The following is a 20,210-nucleotide window of genomic DNA, read 5'->3' on the forward strand; positions in this document are numbered from 1 at the left end:
GCCCGAGGCAGAATTCGAACCTGCGACCGTAGCGGTCACGCGGTTCCAGACTGAGCCACCTAGAACCGCTCGGCCACACCGGCCGACGAAAAAATTGGGAAATGGAAGAAGCTACCAAAGCGCTGCTTGAAGTCATGACACTGGACCTTGTAAGAGCAAACTCCTTTTAATACATGTAATGAACGGTATCGACCAATCTTGGTAGTTCCTACAGTAAAATTTTCAAATTGGAAGGTACAGAGTGTTATATTCTTTTTGCTCAGTGATCCGTTGTCAAAACAGACGATGACAAAATATTCCTCGAAACTCTTCGGGAATGAGCATAGAGTCAGTATTAACATTAAGGAGCAGTCTTTTCTATAGCATGAGTTAATGGCCTCAAGGAGAGGGAAAAGAGTGCAAATCGGTCTGGTCGAAATACTGAGTTGAATCCGACTGGTTATCGACATGTCCACTGTTGTTGAGCTAAACGTTGTGACCACTACTAGCCGTGGGAGTAGATGCGTCGCTAGTACGTGACGCAGTAAGGAAAACACTAGTTTGGTGAGCATGTTCGTAGCGTTTCTGTTTGCACGTGGGTTTTCCAGTTGCTATGGGTTTATTTATCGTTTGTCATTCTTTATTCGTGGTTTACTGTTGCTGTTTGTGTTTACATATTGTTATTTTGTCTTTTGGAGAGCGAGTGGCGCTGTGGGTGCTAGAAAATAGGATTGCAAGTGGAGAAATCGGAACATTTCTGATATGTTATTCTGTTTGTGTTCAATAGATGGGTGACGGTAGCGGAGGCAGCCAGAAACACATGCGCCGTGTAAGGGGATACGCCATTGGACAGAGCACGGGGAGAAAATGGTTTTAAGGAGGATCGTTTTGACATTAGTCACTCTTGACGTTCAGGAAGACGGTCACGGTTTGATGAAGGTCGCTTAACGCATTAATCCACAATGGTCCACGTCAGTGTACTCTAGAACTGGCAGATATGATGAACTGTGATCATTCCACCATCGTGCGACATTTCCATGCTGTGAGAAAGGTCTAAAAATCGGATTTAAGGGTCTCAAATGCTGTAAGCCAAAATCACAAATATCAGTGGGTGACCAAATGAGCATCTCTGTTTGCTCTTCATCAGTTAGCTCGGGAACAACACCGACCATTCCTATCCCGTATTGTTACTGGTGACGAGAAACGGTGTCTTTATAACATAAGGAAAAGACAGGAAAGGTTGAGCCCAAACAGAGCAGAACTGCCTCAGAAAGACCTGCTGGCATCTACAAAAGATAATGTTATGCATCTGGTGGAACAGCGGTGGTGTAGCGTACTGCGAACTGCTTCCCCGAGATATAACCATCGCTGCTGACATTCACTGACAACAACTCAAACGTCTACCAGACGCAATCCAAGAACAACGACTACGAAGACTGCGTAAAGTGATGTTACCCCAAGATAACACCCGTCTGCATTCTGCTAGACTGACAAAAAACACTATACAGGAGTTGGGTTGGGAAGTCATTCTGCAACTACTTTATTCATCTGATATTGTGCCCTCGAGCACGGGGTCAGGGATTTTTCCTGCCTCGAGATGACTGGGTGTTGTGTCGTCTTCCTCATCATCATTCATCCCCATTACGGTCGGAGGAAGGCAATGGAAAACCACCTCCACTAGGACCTTGCCTAGTAAGGCGGCGCGGGTCTCCCGCGTCGCTCCTCTGTAAAGAAGTATGGGGACTCATCATCAGCATCATCATGATTGTGCCCTCAGATTTTCTCTTTTTCCGCTCTCTATCGAAAACCGTCAAGGGACTTCCTTCCTGGATGAAAATGCGATCCGAATATGGCTAGACGAGTTTTTCGCCTCGAAACCAAGTGATTTCTACAGTCTCGGAATCGAGCACCTGTGGAAAGTGGACGAAGGACGTCGAGACCACGAATAGGAGACGAAATGGTGGACGACGGTGCCTTACCACAGAACGTGGAAGTCAGAAACTTTCCCTTTCTGTAAAGCAGGACAGGCGGCCATATGAGGCTGCCGCTGTGGCCGAGCGGTTCTAGGCGCTTCAGTCCGGAACCACGTGACTGCTACGGTTGCAGGTTCGAATCCCGCCTCGGGTATGGATGTGTGTGAGGTCCTTAGGTTAGTTAGGTTTAAGTAGTTCTAAGTTCTGGGGGACTGATGATCTCAGATGTTAAGTTCCATAGTGCTCAGAGCCATTTGAACCATTTGAGCGGCCATATGTGGCAGATCTGACGACACAGAGTATAATGCTGCTGCTGCACAAGTGTTTTGAACACATCGTTCGGTGTACATGGCGAACCATCCATATGTGTTCTCATGTTGGTCCAACGACATCGTCAGCTATGCTTGCAGTGGGCATAGGACCATCTAGACTGTAGAGTAAATCAACGGAAACCATAATAACTGTGAAATGCTTGAAGATCATTACGGGCCGCCTATTTCCAATTATGGTTGATGTGTTTCCTAAATTTGATGATATTCTCCAGCAGGATAACTGTCCGCGTCACAAGTCCAGAAACATACTAAAGTTGTTTGAAGAACGTGACATCGAGCTCATGTTGGTGTTTTGGCCACCAAGATCGCCTTACCTGAACCCTGGAACGCATCTGGGGCACTATCGGCCGCCAGCTGCATGCTCACTCACCACCGCCACTTAATTTGCGGAAATTGCGTGGCCTCTGCTTAGACATTTGGTGCCACATAGCTCCGGAAACCTATAGAGGATTTTTCGAATTCACGACAAGCAGGATTGATGTTGTATTGCGTTCCAGAGGTGGACCAACACACAAGAATATGGTTTTGAGTCATAAGTGTATGGAGCTGATCATCCAAGGACAAATGTAGCGTCTTTGTTCTTGTAACGCAGAGCATTGCCTTACCTGATGCATTTGGTCGCATAATGCACGCCTATATTATTCCCTGCCTAAAAGAATTAACGGGACCTGCTGTAGTGCTTTCTGCTCCTTCTAGCCTAACTCCGTCGAACTTCGTTTGTGCCCAAGGATGTAACAGCAAAAAAATGTATGAACGTGGCGTACATGTACCCCTTTATTGGTGCACATCAGAGTATCTACTGCAACATTCGGAATTATTTTCTGTTTTTGTGATTTCTTTTATTTTTAAGTGCCAAGAAGGTTCCCAATTGATAATGTTCGGAGGCGGTTTTATGGATTCAGCGTCTACCTTACAACCAAGGAAACCTCTCCGACGATATTGGTTGGAACGAGGTACTAAATTTGACTTGTAACTGAGCAGTATTTTCCCAGCCAGAGGTGAGTGTTCCTTACGTTATGCGAGTATCTGTTTGTACGTGACAATGAGAAAGTCAGTAACTTGCTCGACAAGATTAAAATGGCCCTGCTGCTACACTTCTGTATGTGTTACTTATTTACTCGTTCGGCATTTTCTGAGGCAATTACCTCATTAAATGCTTAGCGAAATACATGAGCTGCAATATTTTTATTGCTCTGCACTCAATTGCAATATTCTTTAAATGGTTCAAATGGCTCTGAGCACTGTGGGACATAACTTCTAAGGTCATCAGTCCCCTATAACTACTTAAACCTAACTAACCGAAGGACATCACACACATCCATGCCAGAGGCAGGATTCGAACCTGCGACCGTAGCGGTCGCGCGGTTCCATACTGTAGCTGCTAGAACCGCTCGGCCACCACGGCCGGCTGCAATATTCTTTACAAATGTCCTATTCTCTATACAAATGTTCTTGAGCCGCCCTACGGCTGAGTCAGGGAGCCTGTATGCGTCCTTCAGCTCACCCTCTAAGCCAAGCATTTCACACACAAGTAAAAAGTCCACAGATTGGTTTTTCACGCACTCTCGTTCAGGACTGTCCATAGACAACCGAAATGCGATTCAAAGTTGCCCACAATTTCCTCGGGAGGTTGCATCCTGCGTTCTTCTTGTTGGTGCCATTTCAGTTCTTATGTCCACTTACAGCCGACAGTCCCTTCCAAGTTGTGTTTTAGTCGAAGCCCTGGAGATATTCGCCGACTTTCCATAAAGATAATCGAGATTTGCGTTTGTTTGTTAGGTGCTGGGTCTTTGTGCATGGGTAGTTCAGGGTTGTCTAGGAGTTTTCTGTATGCTCTTGTAACTAAATGTAATAGCTTCATTTCAGGGAAGTGAAATGATATCCGACTCTAACGTATTACCCAAATTCAGAAATACGAAACGGAAAATTGAAACGCGCGATGTATTCCTGTTGAAACTGACTGGAACGACCTGGGGTTGCAGAACAAGTGTAATGAGGACTTCAGCACTAGTCCTTGTCTACAGCGTGGCTGAATATTGTTCACGAGTCTGGATGGGAATTGCAAAGAAAGCTAAATCGGACGTCCGTATGTGTGATATCTCCATATCGGTAAATGACCTTACGAACACATTTTGCATGAACTTTTACCCACATCTTTGGAAGCACCAACGGCCTTGCCACAGTGTTTCCACAAACAATACGAGACTGGAATAGAAGAGAGTACTGACAGAGGTACTCAAAGTACCCTCCGCCACACACCGTCAGGTGGCTTGCGGAGTATGGATGTAGATGTAGATGTAAGTGGTAACACTGGTTCCCGTCAGATCACCAAAGTTAAGCGCTGTCGGGCTGGACTAGCACTTGGATGGGTGACCATCCGTTCTGCCGAGCGCTGTTGGCAAGTGGGGTGCACTCAGGCCTTGTGAGGCAAACTGAGAGTCTATGCTGTACCTCGAATTACGTGACACAGACCCACAAGCACACTTAGACTAGCATTATAGGCGTGTACCCGAGCTCTTGTAATCTGCATTAGGAAAATGATGCACTGATTCAGATAGAAATACAGTATGACAGTTGTACTGAGAACTGATTATACGTATTTCACAGCCAGCGCAACACTTCGAGACACTCTAAAACCGTAGGAACTAGTTACTAGTTACAGAGACACCATCTGACAAACGGAAAGAAGACGCATAGTGTCTCGCACAGTCATCGATCAGATACAGGTTTTTCATTAATCGAGACCTACTGTCCGCTGTTGGTCCACGCAGGAAGGCAAACGAGAGACGCAGGCGATTTACTTTGCGTCTCGAGAACAGCGAGACAGGAAACTTCAGGACGGAGAGACTCGGGTTACGTAAGGTCTAGACAGAAGTACGTTTTTGTTATGGCGTGTATCTAACTGGGGATACGATAATTTCAGTGAATTGTTTCTTGCTGAATAACTGAGAAAGGCTTTAGTAAACCACTGAAGTGCCAATTTTTGTCCCACTTAAAAATATGAAGTATGCAACTCCGTGAGACTATTGCGCAGCAGAGCTGGTTCTATTCGAAACCACATCAACTACTTGCCTTTTTTATGACGGTTTTATTGGTTAGTTACTATTATGCGCATTCTAACGATTCTTGTTATGCCTTCTACTTAGTGCTGTCGTATTTCCCGGACCATTCACACGAAACTAACCCTACTCCCACGGTGTCCTTATGTATATGGTGGTGTACACATTCACCATTCGTCAGTGTAACATAAAATCAGTTGGAAGATGTGGTGACTAACTAAACACGATGAACACTCACAGCTACAGGGTGGAAAAAGTATACTTGGCCTGGAGAATATCTCATGCACCTTGGAGATAGCAACCCCAGGTAAGGATTATGTAAGCTGGGTTGCCTGTCTTACAGTTGGAAGTAGGCTGTTTAGGTTTTTGTATTGGTAACGCCACGTAGCGCTCGGTATGAAAATCACTGGCTGTGCTGTGTGCAGTCTGTGGCTGGTTCGCATTGTTGTCTGTCATTGTAGTGTTGGGCAGCTGGATGTTAACAGCGCGTAGCGTTGCGCAGTTGGAGGTGAGTCGCCAGCAGTGGTGGATGTGGGGAAGTGAGGTGGCGGATTTTTGAGAGTGGATGATCTGGACGTGTGTCCATCAGAAACAGTACATTTGTAAGAATGGATGCCATGAACTGCTATATATATTATGACTTTTGAACAATATTAAGGTAAATACATTGTTTGTTCTCTATCAAAATCTTTAATTTGCTAACTATACCTATCAGTAGTTAGTGCCTTCAGTAGCATTAGAAAATTGTAGCGAAATGCAGGAAGATCTGCAGCGGATAGGCACTTGGTGGAGGGAGTGGCAACTGACCCTTAACATAGACAAATGTAATGTATTGCGAATACATAGAAAGAAGGATCCTTTATTGTATGATTATATGATAGCGGAACAAACACTGGTAGCAGTTACTTCTGTAAAATATCTGGGAGTATGCGTGCAGAACTATTTGAAGTGGAATGATCATATAAAATTAATTGTTGGTAAGGCGGGTACCAGGTTGAGATTCATTGGGAGAGTGCTTAGAAAATGTAGTCCATCAACAAAGGAGGTGGCTTACAAAACACTCGTTCGACCTATACTTGAGTATTGCTCATCAGTGTGGGATCCGTACCAGATCGGTTTGACGGAGGAGATAGAGAAGATCCAAAGAAGAGCGGCGCGTTTCGTCACAGGGTTATTTGGTAACCGTGATAGCGTTACGGAGATGTTTAATAAACTCAAGTGGCAGACTCTGCAAGAGAGGCGCTCTGCATCGCGGTGTAGCTTCCTCGCCAGGTTTCGAGAGGGTGCGTTTCTGGATGAGGTATCGAATATATTGCTTCCCCCTACTTATACCTCCCGAGGAGATCACGAATGTAAAATTAGAGAAATTAGAGCGCGCACGGAGGCTTTCAGACAGTCGTTCTTCCCGCGAACCATACGCGACTGGAACAGGAAAGGGAGGTAATGACAGTGGCACGTAAAGTGCCCTCCGCCACACACCGTTGGGTGGCTTGCGGAGTATAAATGTAGATGTAGATGTAGAATCTTTTATTTAGCTGGCAGTAGTGGCGCTCGCTGTATTGCAGTAGCTTGAGTAACGAAGATTTTTGTGAGGTAAGTGATTTGTGAAAGGTATAGGTTAATGTTAGTCAGGGCCATTCTTTTGTAGGGATTATTGAAAGTCAGATTCCGTTGCACTAATAATATTGTGTGTCAGTTTAAACACAGTCACATATAATTTTTCTAAGGGGACGTTGGCCCTGTTGTGCAATGGATAACGCTTCTGACTGCGTATCAGAAGATTCCAGGTTCGTATCCTGGCAGGATCGCCATATGAAACGTCCCCTTAGAAAAATTATACATGACTGTGTTTAAACTGACACAAAATTTTTAGCGCAACGGAATCTGACTTTCAATAATCCCTACAAAAGAATGGCCCTGACTAACATTAACCTATACCTTTCACAAATCACTTACCTCACAAAAATCTTCGTTACTCAAGCTACTGCAATACAGCGAGCGCCACTACTGCCAGCTAAATAAAAGATTCAAATTACTGAAGGCACTAACTACTGATAGGCATAGTTAGCAAATTAAAGATTTTCATAGAGAACAAACAATGTATTTACCTTAATATTGTTCAAACGTCATAATATATATAGCAGTTCATGACATCCATTCTTACAAATGTACTGTTTCTGATGGACACACGTCCAGATCATCCGCTCTCAAAAATCCGCCACTCACTTCCCAACATCCACCACTGCTGGCGGCTCACCTCCAACTGCGCAACGCTACGCGCTGTTAACATCCAGCTGCCCAACACTACAGTGGCAGACAACAATGCAAACCAGCCACAGACTGCACACAGCACAGCCAGCGATTTTCATACCGAGCGCTACGTGGCGTTACCAATATAAAAACCTAAACAGCCTACTTACACAGTGAATGAAACAAACAGCAGTCTGATTAAACTGCAGACCAGAGAATGCTCCGAAAACCATCACTTCTAGCGTAGAAGAAAGATTAAGACTCTCTTTAATATAAAAAAACTATGGGACTCAGTGAGCAAGAATGTATACTGAATGTCACAAATTCTTTCACTAATATTTCCTTTTGCAGTCTGATTGGATCATACAAAACTAAAACTGTTGCGTAAATGAAAAGTAAAAATGACATTTGCAGGTTCATTAACATTACTAGATAGTTCGTATGCTATATAGTTCTTATCCTACAGAGTAAACATTAAAAGTGGTGCAGTTAATTAATTATGTAGGAATTGCTGTGAAGTTTCACATCTCAGAAGTGCAGTCATAGCATAATATCTACAACTCAAGGCCTTTAGCAAAGTGATGTTCTTATGGATGCAATTGAAACTATTTGTAAATTACACGATCAGTTCTCTATTTTTTTGTCACCACGTCAAAGGAAGACCAGTGCTGAAGGAGAAGCTGTACTTTCGCGTCTCCTAAGAAGCGATCCTTAGAACAAATTTATGGATCTTGACAACCCGCGTTATTGGGCTCAGGTTGCTACACAGGCGAACGCTATGGCTGTCCATTAGATACTAGGAAGCGAAAGCCCTGTAGCCTGGAAGGCATTTCCACCTGGTTACTTACCGCGATGGTAAAGAGTTACCAGACACTAGGTAGTACGTCAGCGTTCTGCGCAGCTACATGTCGCAACTAAAAACTCAAATGTTATCATTCTAATTGTAAGTAAATTCGCAACGTCAGATGAAGAAAAGGAATGCTGTTTTGACCGCTGAGGCGCTAAATATAAACTGTAACCCCGAGCTGGACTGACTATCTTTCACATGGCCTACTGGGCTGCTGCAGGATTGTTTTACGTGGTTTCTCACATTTAGTTCACAGACGTGCCTGCGATAGCCGAGCGCGTTAGCACGCCACTTCCAGGATTTCGGGAGAAACGCCAGTCCCGGATCGAAACAGCCCGTCGTATTAACGACAAGGATCGGTGAAGGGATGGGAAAAAGCGACCGGTTAAAACCGATACCGGTATTTTAGTTCCGAATAACCGGTATTTTTCGGTATTTGTTTGGTCTCGGTTATAGCAGGTGTATATATATATAAATATATATATACACAGGGTGTTACGAAAAGGTACGGCCAAACTTTCAGGAAACATTCCTCACACACAAAGAAAGAAAATATGTTATGTGGACATGTGTCCGGAAACGCTTACTTTTCATGTTAGAGCTCATTTTATTACTTCTCTTCAAATCACATTAATCATGGAATGGAAACACACAGCAACAGAAAGTACCAGCGTGACTTCAAACACTTTGTTACAGGAAATGTTCAAAATGTCCTCCGTTAGCGAGGATACATGCATCCACCCTCCGTCGCATGGAATCCCTGATGCGTTGATGCAGCCCTGGAGAATGGCGTATTGTATCACAGCCGTCCACAATACGAGCACGAAGAGTCTCTACATTTGGAACCGGGGTTGCGTAGACAAGAGCTTTCAAATGCCCCCATAAATGAAAATCAGGAGGGTTGAGGTCAGGAAAGCGTGAAGGCGATGGAATTGGTCCGCCTCTACCAATCCATAGGTCACCGAATCTGTTGTTGAGAAGCGTACGAACACTTCGACTGAAATTTGCAGGAGCTACATCGTGCATGAACCACATGTTGTGTCGTACTTGTAAAGGCACATGTTCTAGCAGCACAGGTAGAGTATGCCGTATGAAATCATGGCGGTGAATCGAGGAAGTACAGTACATACTGACGAAACTAAAATGAGCTCTAACATGGAAATTAAGCGTTTCTGGACACATGTCCACATAACATCTTCTCTTTATTTGTGTGTGAGGAATGTTTCCTGAAAGTTTGGCCGTACCTTTTTGTATCACTCTATGTATATATAGACTGTAGTAGGAAGTTCTGTTCCCTCTGCAAGACTGATATCGTCTTTGAATGATAGTGATAGAAAGAACCAACTTATAGATCTACACATCGAGTATTTATGACAATATTGGGCCATAAATATTGGCCAATGGATTAATTCACTATGTGTTTTGTCTTCCATGTTGATTGTTCATTTGAGTTTTCTGAAAGAGCATTTTCCATTTTGTCAAAGAAAGTCAACTGTATTCAAATTCCTATTAAAAAAAAGCATATATATAGCAGAGTCTTCATTCGAAATAATTAGGTAATCTTGTATCCCCCCTACAGTCACTGAACGACTATATCTTCCAGTACACCACAGCATCGTCAGCAAACAGCCACAGATTGCCGCTGACCCTGTCTGCAAGATCCTTTATGTATACTGAAAATAACAGCGGTCCTCTCATACTTCCCCGGGCCACTCCCGAGTAGGTGAATACGGGGCTGGTACCCACGTCCCATCTAAGACACACGATTCGAAAACGTTTTGACACTTTCACATAGAGTAACAGTAGACGCAGATAGATAGGGTACTCAAATACTGCACTGGGGGAGATGGTGAAGGGGGTAGCGACATATAGGGCATCCAGCCTCCCTCTACCACCTTCATTGCCAAATCCAGAATATCATGCCGACTTCGTGAAGATACAGGATAAGACCAGGAAAAAGAGGAAGAAAAGATGACGTGTGGTTCTTGCAAAACAGAGATCAAAAGAGTCATAGATTTCTGTCTCCACTAGTTGGCACTATGATGGATTCTCGTGACGTTTTGATTATCACCTGGAAACAAATGAAGCTGTATCCGTGAAATTTGTGACGGTTCTTCTCTTCATATTCACCGTTCAATTCGATAAATTTTTCTGTCAATGGATGACTTGTCGCAGAAGATGGTTGTAGAAGCATTTCAGGAAAACTTACACCCCATAATTTTGAAAATGCTTACTAGGCAATGGTTCCCTTCACCTGAGGAGATTAGAAGTGACTGGGTGACATGACAGGAGAATACGGGGGTGAGGTAAAATATGATATCCCACAGATGAATTATATGTGACAGCGTCGTGTGCGGAGTGAGCTGGGGCGTCTTCACCTTGACAGACCCCGTAACCTACTCAGGATTTTTCGATAGTATGAAGTTGTGAAGGTTTGCCCCTAACGAGCATAATGCATTAGCACCACACCAGCAAACGCTTTCGCAGTGATGGGTGTGTTTTTGCCTTTTTCGGATGTGGTGAATCCACAGTTCACACGGCTTGCTGTCCTCCTTTCTCTCAAGGTTACAGTGATACACGCAGCACTTGTCCATGGTGTTAGGTAGCTAGGGAAGTCATTTCGATTGACCTGACACATATGGAACATTTCCGCTGTTGCCTCAATCGGCGGTCTTTTGGAATTGGTGCGAATGGTCGCGGAAACCAGTGGGTGACGACCTACGCAATGTTCAAATGTGCAAGTGTTCAGAACTGATCCACCACCGATTTCCTCTTTTACCACTATCGACTCGATTGCGATACGCTGGTCTTAGATTAATAGGGTTCCACTTCTCTCGCGATTGCCGGTTCTTCAAGGAGAAAAGGTCTGCCAATTCGTTCTTCGTCATTTAGACCGTACTGTAAGCGTCTGCGCCACCTGAGCGTTGTGGCTTATGATGGTGCGCCGCTGTCGTACATTTCCACCATCTCAGCACGGGTTGTTGCAGCAAATATCGAAAATCAGTTAGGGCACTATCACGTTATCAATGGGCTGCGCCATTTTGCTTTGATTCCTTTAGCGGTGTGCTAAGGTACTGCAGCAATGGAATTTCAATGCGCACCAGGACGGCAGTGGTCAAGGTGGTGCTCCACGTTCTTAGTGGTCGCCACGGCGTGGTGTTAAGAGATTGTGCTTGTTGGGGGAAACTGTCACAGGAACACGCTTCCGAAATCGTCTGACAAGGCTATGCGCTCCTTTGGGCTATTCCATTTTTCCTCAACCCCGCATTCTCCTGATAGTGCACCTATTGCGTGGCAGGCATTTCCAGAACGACCACGACGTGTTTCTCGAAATGGGACGTTTCATGAAGAGCCAAAACGCAAACTTCTATAACCAAGTTTTGCGCAAAGTCATCCATCGTTGAGAAAAAAGTGTATTAGTTAATTACATGTTTCATAGTTCATTTGGAACGACATTTTTTATCGAAATGATGAGGAACGAGTCAGTTTACAGGCTATGTATGCATGACTAATGTTAATAATAATGAACGCATTATTTTTTTAGTCTTACTCCTGCAACTATACTTAAAAACAGGTTCTTTTACTGTATAACGATTTTTAATTAGAAATTCGGCAATGTGCGGCTGGTCCCGGCGGAGGTTCGAGTCCTCCCTCGGGCATGGGTGTGTGTGTTTGTCCTTAGGATAATTTAGGTTAAGTACTGTGTAAGCTTAGGGACTGATGACCTTAGCAGTTAAGTCCCATAAGATTTTGCACACATTTGAACATTTTTTGAAATTCGGCAATGAAATAGAAGGAGTTGACCAGGAGAAATAATTCTAAGTTAGATTTAAAACTTGTTTCGCTACGTGTCAGACTTTTTATGTTATTGGGAAAATGAGGAAAAATCATTTTTTCTGCTTATCGAACTCCTTTCTGAGCCATTGACAGTTTTAATAAAGGGTGACAAACGACATTTATCGCCCTAGTGTTGTAGGTATGGACATCACTGTTCTTCTCAAATTGTGATCAATTATTTATGACGAATTTCATTAGCGAATACATGTATTGTGACAGCGTAGTTAAATGCCTCGCTCCTTGGAGAGGTACCAGTGATGCCCGTGAGTGAACACCACATAATATTCTTACTGATCGCTTTTGTGCAACCAGTATTTTCTTTATAACTGATGAGTTACCCCAGATAATCATACCACAAGACATTATTGACGGGATATATGCAAAATATGTCAGGAGGTTGATTCGTTTTTATCCAAGATTAGCTGAGCTTAATTGTTTGAGAGGCTCTGTAATATGCTTCTTCCAATTTAAGTTTTCATCAATATGTACACCCAAAAATTTAGGGCATTCTTCCCTGTTTACTGATCCCTGCTCATGTGCTACAGCCGGCCGCAGTGGCCGAGCGGGTCTAGGCGCTTCAGTACGGAATTGCACTGCTGCTACGGTCGAAGGTTCTAATTCTGCCTCGGGCATGGATGTGTGTGATGTCCTTAGGTTAGGTTTAAGTAGTTCTAAGTCTAGGGGACTGATGCCCTCAGATGTTAAGTTCCATAGTGCTTAGAGCCATTTGAACCATGTACTACGCAGTGTTGGTATGACTCTATGTATTGTACAAAACTGAAAACAGTGTGGGTTTTTTTCAAAATTTAGTGAGAGTCCATAATTCTGAGAATCACTTTATTGTCCTTTGGAAAATATCATCTGCCCTCTTCTTTTTTTTATTTCTCTCTAATGGTATTTATTTCATAGTTATATTGTCTGCAGAAGTACCACTTGCCTGTTGAATGTTACGTAACGTAAAGGTCATTGACATATACAAAGAACAGGAGTGGATTCAAAATTGAACCCTTTGAGACTCCGTTTGTGATGTCTCCCCAGTCACTAAGATTTTCCACCTTTCCAACATTGTCTGAATCATTCAGCATTCAGCATTCTGTTTGTTAAGTATGATTCAAACCAACTGTGTATGAAACCATTAATTACATAAAATTTTAGATTTTATAAGAGAATAACATCATTTACACAATCAAACGCCCTAGAAAGATCACAAAAAACACCAGCTGGCTATATTTTATTATTTAATGCTTGGTGAGTGAAACTATAAACAGTATAACAGCAACACTTCTGGAATTCAAACTGTGACGTGCTAAGTAAATTGTTTCCACTTAAGTATGAGACTACTCTTGAGTATATTACTTTTTCGAATATTTTGGAAAAGGATGTCAATAAGGAAATTTGACAATAACTGTTTAAGTCTGCCTTATTATCTTTCTTATAAAGATGTTTAACATTTGCATATTTTAAACTGCCTGGAAAAACTCCTGGTGCCAGTGACGCAAAGCACATATCATCAAGGGCATTACTTATTAAGTTGGAATAACTTTTCAGAATTCTGTTTGAAACTCCATAAACACCACATGAACTTTTTTTTTTTGAATTTTCATAATTCTGTCAATTTCAGTGAAGGATGTTGGTGGTAAGTTTTGTGGAATGACGTTTTTAATATACACTCTTCCTTTTCGAGGACTAACATTAGCAAGAAGTTTCGTGTCACCATCAGTCAGATGCTTTTCGGTAGCTTCGCCTCCTCACTTCACACTCGGACTATCTGAGTTTCCTCGGCTTTGCTTCCCCTTTCACAAACGTCAAACCAATCAGCTTTTTTGCAGTAGTTCGTCCTTAATGCTCCTCTGGACGGTGTCCAACGCTGTGATTACTTTTCACGTTATAACGATCGATTAGTTTATTTGATAAAAGGGGGATCTCACTACCAAGTTGCAATATTTTTCTCATTCTATCGTTCCTGACGTGAACCAATACTCGTTTCCTAAAGTCCATCTCAAGTGTTAGCAACCTGCCTCTGTAACTCCACATGCTTATGTGACAACCATGTGTCGTTGCTCTGCACATTGATCTCGCAAGGAAGAGAGATTGTTTGACGGATAGCTAGTTTATTATATCTTGCTTACTGCCTCACAGTACTATTGTACCATCGCAGTTGCTAAAATCTCTTTAGCACGGCAAGGACGTCCGAAAGCATGTGACATGCGTTTGCTCAAATTTCCACAGACGTAATCATGAGTCTCATGTTAATCTCGTTTATAGTCATCAACTATTCTCTACCAAACAGAACAGGAGATAAAGAACAGCCGTCTGTGAGTGTCGCGGACGAAATAGTGATAACTACGTCATCGAATTGACAAAAAGCTCAATGTTTTCTAGTCTGCTTTCTCTCTCTCTCTCTCTCTCTCTCTCTCTCACACACACACACACACACACACACACACACACACTCTCTCTCTCTCTCTCTCTCTCTCTCTCTCTCTCTCTCTCTCTCTCTTTTCATCAACTCTTAGGCTTCAACTGCAGATTTATACTTCATTTTCTTTCCCTCTTTTTGTCACTCATAGAAGTGCCAATCGTCCATTTAACTTCGATTCTCTCTTTGCCTGCGAACATAGATCAGGGCCTCTGATTCTAGGTAGACATAATTTCATTCCATTTGATACATCAGAAGGTATTCTTATTTCATACTTCTGGTACACGAGCTTGTATCCGGGTCGGCCTCTAAGGGATACAATCTCTGCTACATAGCATTAACACTGGGCTTACCAAGAGGACTCTTTCTGTACACTGAAGAAACTCACGAATCGTGTGCGGAAGGGACAGACCGTACAATGTTGCCTCATATGTTATGAAACTCCGCGTGAGAGCTCAGTATCCGTAGAACATCAGATTAACGGAAGGCACTGAAAGTCCACGGAGAACGACAACGCGCGCGATATCTCGTCGACTACGTTTCCTACTGGAAATACTGAGCAAGCTAAACTGTAATGTGTCTGTAGAAAGTCTTGATTACCTCGAGCTAAAGTCACGAGATTTTCCGCCTCATACAAGATTCGTGAGGTCAAAGCCAGACCATATTTCTGTAAGTCGTAAAAATAGTGCTTCGCAGCTGCAACGACAATATCGTTTTAATCAAATGGTTCAAATGGCTCTGAGCACTATGCGACTTAACTTCTGAGGTCATCAGTCGCCTAGAACTTTGAACTAATTAAACCTAACTAACCTAAGGACATCACACACATCCATGGCCGAGGCAGGATTCGAACCTGCGACCGTAGCGGTCGCGCGGTTCCAGACTGTAGCCCCTAGAACCGCTCGGCCACTCCGACCGGCTCGTTTTAATGAGTTAGTACATCCAGGAGAACACCTGTAATGTTATTTCCAGTGCAGAGACGTCAGTAAATTGATATTTAGTTCCAAGGTAGTACTGACCACGAACTGTGCGATTCCTGACCTTATTTCTGGTAATCTCATAGGTAAATAATCTGACCACGCGATCGCTATATTGATACACTATTCTGTGCAGCATAGTACTCCCTAATTTCTATCTGCAGAAATATTTTGTGTTTACGAGAAATAAAATCGTTCCATTGATGCGATAACTACGTTGATACGTTAGTCTACCTTCATACGCCGCTGAGTTGCCAGTTGACATGTCCAACGAAATCAAGGACTTGTTAGCTCCCATATCTTGATGTATCCTCTGTTATAGTTGTATGTACATGAAATTGCCTGCACAACAGCATAATTAAAAAGATCCTGGATTTCTGAGGAACACCGACATTAAAAATACGTGAGCTGATAACAAGTTATTTGTCTATACTTGGAACTGAAAAGAGGATGAAGATGTAAATGAAGAAACTGAAGGTATGATTCCAGCCATTAAGTGGACAGGAAGGCGTAGCACCTAGCGTGAGGAAAGGATCTGTTTAAAATCGTTACTAGATCAAGGTAATCAGGTAGGTACGATGTGTGCTGAGTCATTCATATGCAACTGCCTTAATCCAGACTCAAGCTGTCGACGGAAAACACTGTACAGTTAGATAATGTGGAAATATCTACTAAATATAACTGTAAGCGTTGTATGTATCACTACGTTTACTGGAATTTGTGATCGATTGTTACTCTCATTTTAAGGGAGGCGGATTACAGCTGCTTTTCCTTGTCCTTCTGTAACATAACTAACTGATTAGAGGAAAGTATGTGCGGGTAGAGATACATAACATTTTACCAAATTTTTGTAATTACCTCAAAACGAAGCATTCCACCTCAATAAGTTTGTTCTGAATATGTGCTGTGGGACGTTCAGATAACTACCATCCATGTGACTAAAGCAGTTTAAAGCACAGCGCCTACCATTCACGTTCTATTGAAAACGACATCTCATTGTCAATGACAGAGACATACGCTCTACAGCGGAATCCTTCGTCCTCAAGACGAAGTTAAGCGGCGCCGTCTTTGTTTCGTGAACAACGGTCGATTATTCCCTCCTTTGTGTGGAAGCAAAACCCACGTTACACAACTAAATTATGACGACGACAGCGAATGATGTTCTCTGTTACTAGAATGCGCAGTGTCTTGTCACTCTGCAAGAGACTGTGCGATGTCTGGAGAATGGATCGACTGGTTCCTGGAACGAGAGGAGGAAGCAGCACGCGAGACACTCGTTTGTGGTTGACCTCGAGTGGTTCTTTTTTTTTTTTTTTTTTTTTTTTTCCTAGCGCGCTACTGGCATCTAATATCACTCCTCGCACCAGTATGCGAGCAGCTTGGAAGTACCTATGTTCAGCATTCCCACGGCGAGTGAAATTTCTACTTGAGAATAAGTAATGCTATAACTAAATTATCTAAGAGGCTCCTCCGTAATTTGAAGTTTATGTTTGCTCTTTTCTGGAGGGATTTCGCCACAAGGCTAGTTACAGATAGGTCCTGTACCAGGATTTTCAAGCGAATTATTTAACTCGAGAGGGATGTTCGACGTACGTGATGTCTCTGCGAGGGGAATCCCCGTCGCTTCTAGAGATTAAAAAATTCTCCGTTTGGCAGCCACTTAATTCTATTCTCGGGATAGCGCGAGAAACGCTTTGTACGAACACGTAATAACGCCTAACCGGAGAATAAACGCGTAATAACTGAACCTGTGATTCTGGCTGGGTTAGTGAAGTTAACCGGAAAACAAATTTTCACAGTGTCGGGAATACTTACAGAATTAGTGATGACAAGATTGTTTGTTAGAGCGAGGAAGGAGAAGAAACGGGAACATCACACAAAACATATGGAAGAATTTGACGATTCCAAGTTTATAGAAAAATTTCGTACTACTATTACTTTTCGATCTCATGCTTGGGAAACTGGAGCATATGAATGAAATGTGAGACTAGTTCCCAACATAAAACTTTTTGCTTATTTGATATTGGTACTGCGTAAATCAGGTACATAAAAACGATCGTATCTGCCAAAACAGTCTCTCTTATTTGGCGTGTATTAAAACTTCTGCAATATTAGAAAGATCTATTTCGTTTTATCTAGCAGACAATAGGAAAATAGACGTAATCATATCGAGAAACCTCACCAATCTTGGGCACTATGCGTATTAACAGCTTTTTCAGTATTAGACAACGACATTTTGATTTCTCATTTAGCAAAACGTTAGACAAACTTTGATGAAATAATAGATTCTTTCGCAGAAAGGAAAGCACTCCATGTAAAGCTGTAGCAAGATTCGAGAGAAAAAAGTGCAAGTTATGTGTCTATATTTGGAACTGAAAAAAGGACAAAGAGAGAAAGAGTTCTTATTCTCCCGGTCACAAATAAACCCACCCAGTACTAATTGTGAGCTTTTTTTTTTTTTTTTTTTAAAGAGGGGGTAAGATGTCAAACCGGCTGATTGGAAGCAGAAGAGGCTTGATGGCTTTCATTACAGAATATACACATTTGAGTTCCACATAGCGAAGTACAATGAGTGCGCTATAAGAATGCTGTATGAAGATGAGTGGCGCTGCACTTGGGCACACTTAACACCAAATAACATATCGAACTTTTCCTCGAACATATTCGTTTTACATACCGGTACCAAACTCTTCAGAAAGAAGTGCACTACAAAATGAACATATTTTTGAAAAATAGATTTTTTTTAAATTTTTTAACCTCTTATTTCAAACTCTGGAGGGGGAGGGGGCGCCACTATCATGTTCTTGCCCCGGCTCGGAAATACCGTAGATTCGTTGCTGCTGGTGCTGAATTGCAACGGTTGACGGTGTGAAATACGAAAATGGAACAGGAAAGCGATACAAATTACCTTACTGATAAGGTACAATTAAAATGAAGAAATTTTAACACAATACGCTGAAGTATTTGCACACGACCCATATCAGACGAACACGACGGTAAAAGACTTAGTGTGAAACGTATGTTGCAATGTTATGAGGCCAGATTTCCACCCATGAACCGCGTAATCCTCCACGTCCAGCATTTCGTCTTAGTTTGAGTACTGGGCGCTTTACAATACTCTTCGAACGGGAGGTGTAGAACTGAACGAAATTCCACGCTGAAGCGGTAAGATTCACATTCATTAAAGGTTTTCAGCTTCCCGCACGCGTTTAGGCAAGAAGCAGATAAACGAAAGCAGAAAGCAAGCAGAAGACACTAGAGCGGGAAAAAAGGCACGGTGTCAAGCCGATACATCAGACATCCGTGCAGAATTGCAGTGAGCTTACGGATAAACGTGTGGCTGCTGCGCTATCTGCAGGAAGCTCCAGCGCGAAAGACCGCCGCCGAATCGGGGCTACCGAGAACACCCGAATGCTTCCGGCGACAGCCGAATAGCGGCGGCCATTGCCGTGACGCAGTGTGACGTCAACGTCGGATAGCTCCCGCTCAATAAAGTGGACTTGTCGCAGGGTCTCAGTTCTCGCCTGGGAGCAGGGCGGTACAGTTTAGTGAGTGCAGCCAGAGAACATCGGACAGACACCTCGGGACGCAGCAGGAGTAAAGTTCTTACGGTAGTGCCTGTGCCCAGCGCCTGGGACAAACAACAGCAACATGCCTGCCGATAAGGTTAGTCGCCATAGCTGCCTAGGAGCAAGACCTGTGTGATCGTCGGACATCCTGCAGAACTGCACGTTGGATGCCAGCAGTAAAAAGTGTTCCGATGCGTATTTGTTCCTTCCCTGCTCTAGACGCTTTGTGTTGCAGTCCAGAATAGCTTCGAATGTAGAGCTAAATATGAGATAATGCTTTTCTGTGTAGCGACGTTATTTTGAGGTTAGATTCTGCGATGTGTAGTAGAACATAGGCAAGAAGTCGGCAGCTCAGCGTTTCCTGCTGTATCAGAGCCAGCTGAGGAGCAAACTACGTTCAACATCCCCAGCTTCAGGCTGGAAACTTTGATTGTCTTCTTTTCGAAGTCGAGAAGATTTACAGCACTATGGTAAAAGTTCAAAATTTCATTGCATTATTAAGTATGCCTGTGAACACTTTTACGTAAAACTACTGACGTGAAAGGCGGTAAGTTCAGTGTGTCGTGCGATGGGCAAAAAGTTTGTTTTCGTGAGTGTAACATCTCAGTAGTCTCTTAGACGATATGGCATAGTAGGCACTCTTTGTATCACAGTAAACGTCTTACAGAAGTAGCAGCTTCAAGACGAAGGTGCGCCTGCGAGATGTGTTCCCACTAACATCAGGTACACTGTTTCAAAAAGTAAAGTACCGCAATTTTTGCGACTTTGCCAAGAGAAGCGGAATTAAACTGTTTTTCTTCGCCATATAATCGCTCACGACAGCATTTTCAGTTCTCAGCTCAGAGTATCGTCTTTTCGTTGCATTGCGAATACGCACATTTCACCGACTGGCGTTCGGTTTATGCCGTGAAGCACCTTGCTGACGCCCTCACGCCGAGAACAGCCGCTAGAGGTCGCGGGTATGTCGA

The 20,210-nt window shown here is 43.1% G+C and overlaps 1 protein-coding gene across 8 annotated transcripts in view; it reads left to right on the forward strand.

Annotated features, from left to right (window-relative positions):
* Window positions 1-20,210, forward strand: part of LOC126480749 (sodium/potassium-transporting ATPase subunit alpha) — a 633,888-nt gene that overhangs the window by 426,442 nt on the left and 187,236 nt on the right. For 3 of the 8 annotated variants that reach the window (XM_050104066.1, XM_050104049.1, XM_050104057.1), the window contains exon 1: window positions 19,173-19,339. The exons of 1 other annotated variant lie outside the window; for it this stretch is intronic. In XM_050104066.1, coding sequence (XP_049960023.1) covers window positions 19,325-19,339 — 15 coding nt within the window. In that variant the 5' untranslated portion in view covers window positions 19,173-19,324. Of the gene's footprint in view, window positions 1-19,171; window positions 19,340-20,210 lie in introns of those variants that run through there. 4 more of the 8 variants (XM_050104093.1, XM_050104041.1, XM_050104033.1 and 1 more) reach the window with 4 other exon arrangements.

Source organism: Schistocerca serialis, chromosome 1 (genome assembly GCF_023864345.2).
Source record: "Schistocerca serialis cubense isolate TAMUIC-IGC-003099 chromosome 1, iqSchSeri2.2, whole genome shotgun sequence".
Classification (NCBI taxonomy): domain Eukaryota; kingdom Metazoa; phylum Arthropoda; class Insecta; order Orthoptera; family Acrididae; genus Schistocerca; species Schistocerca serialis.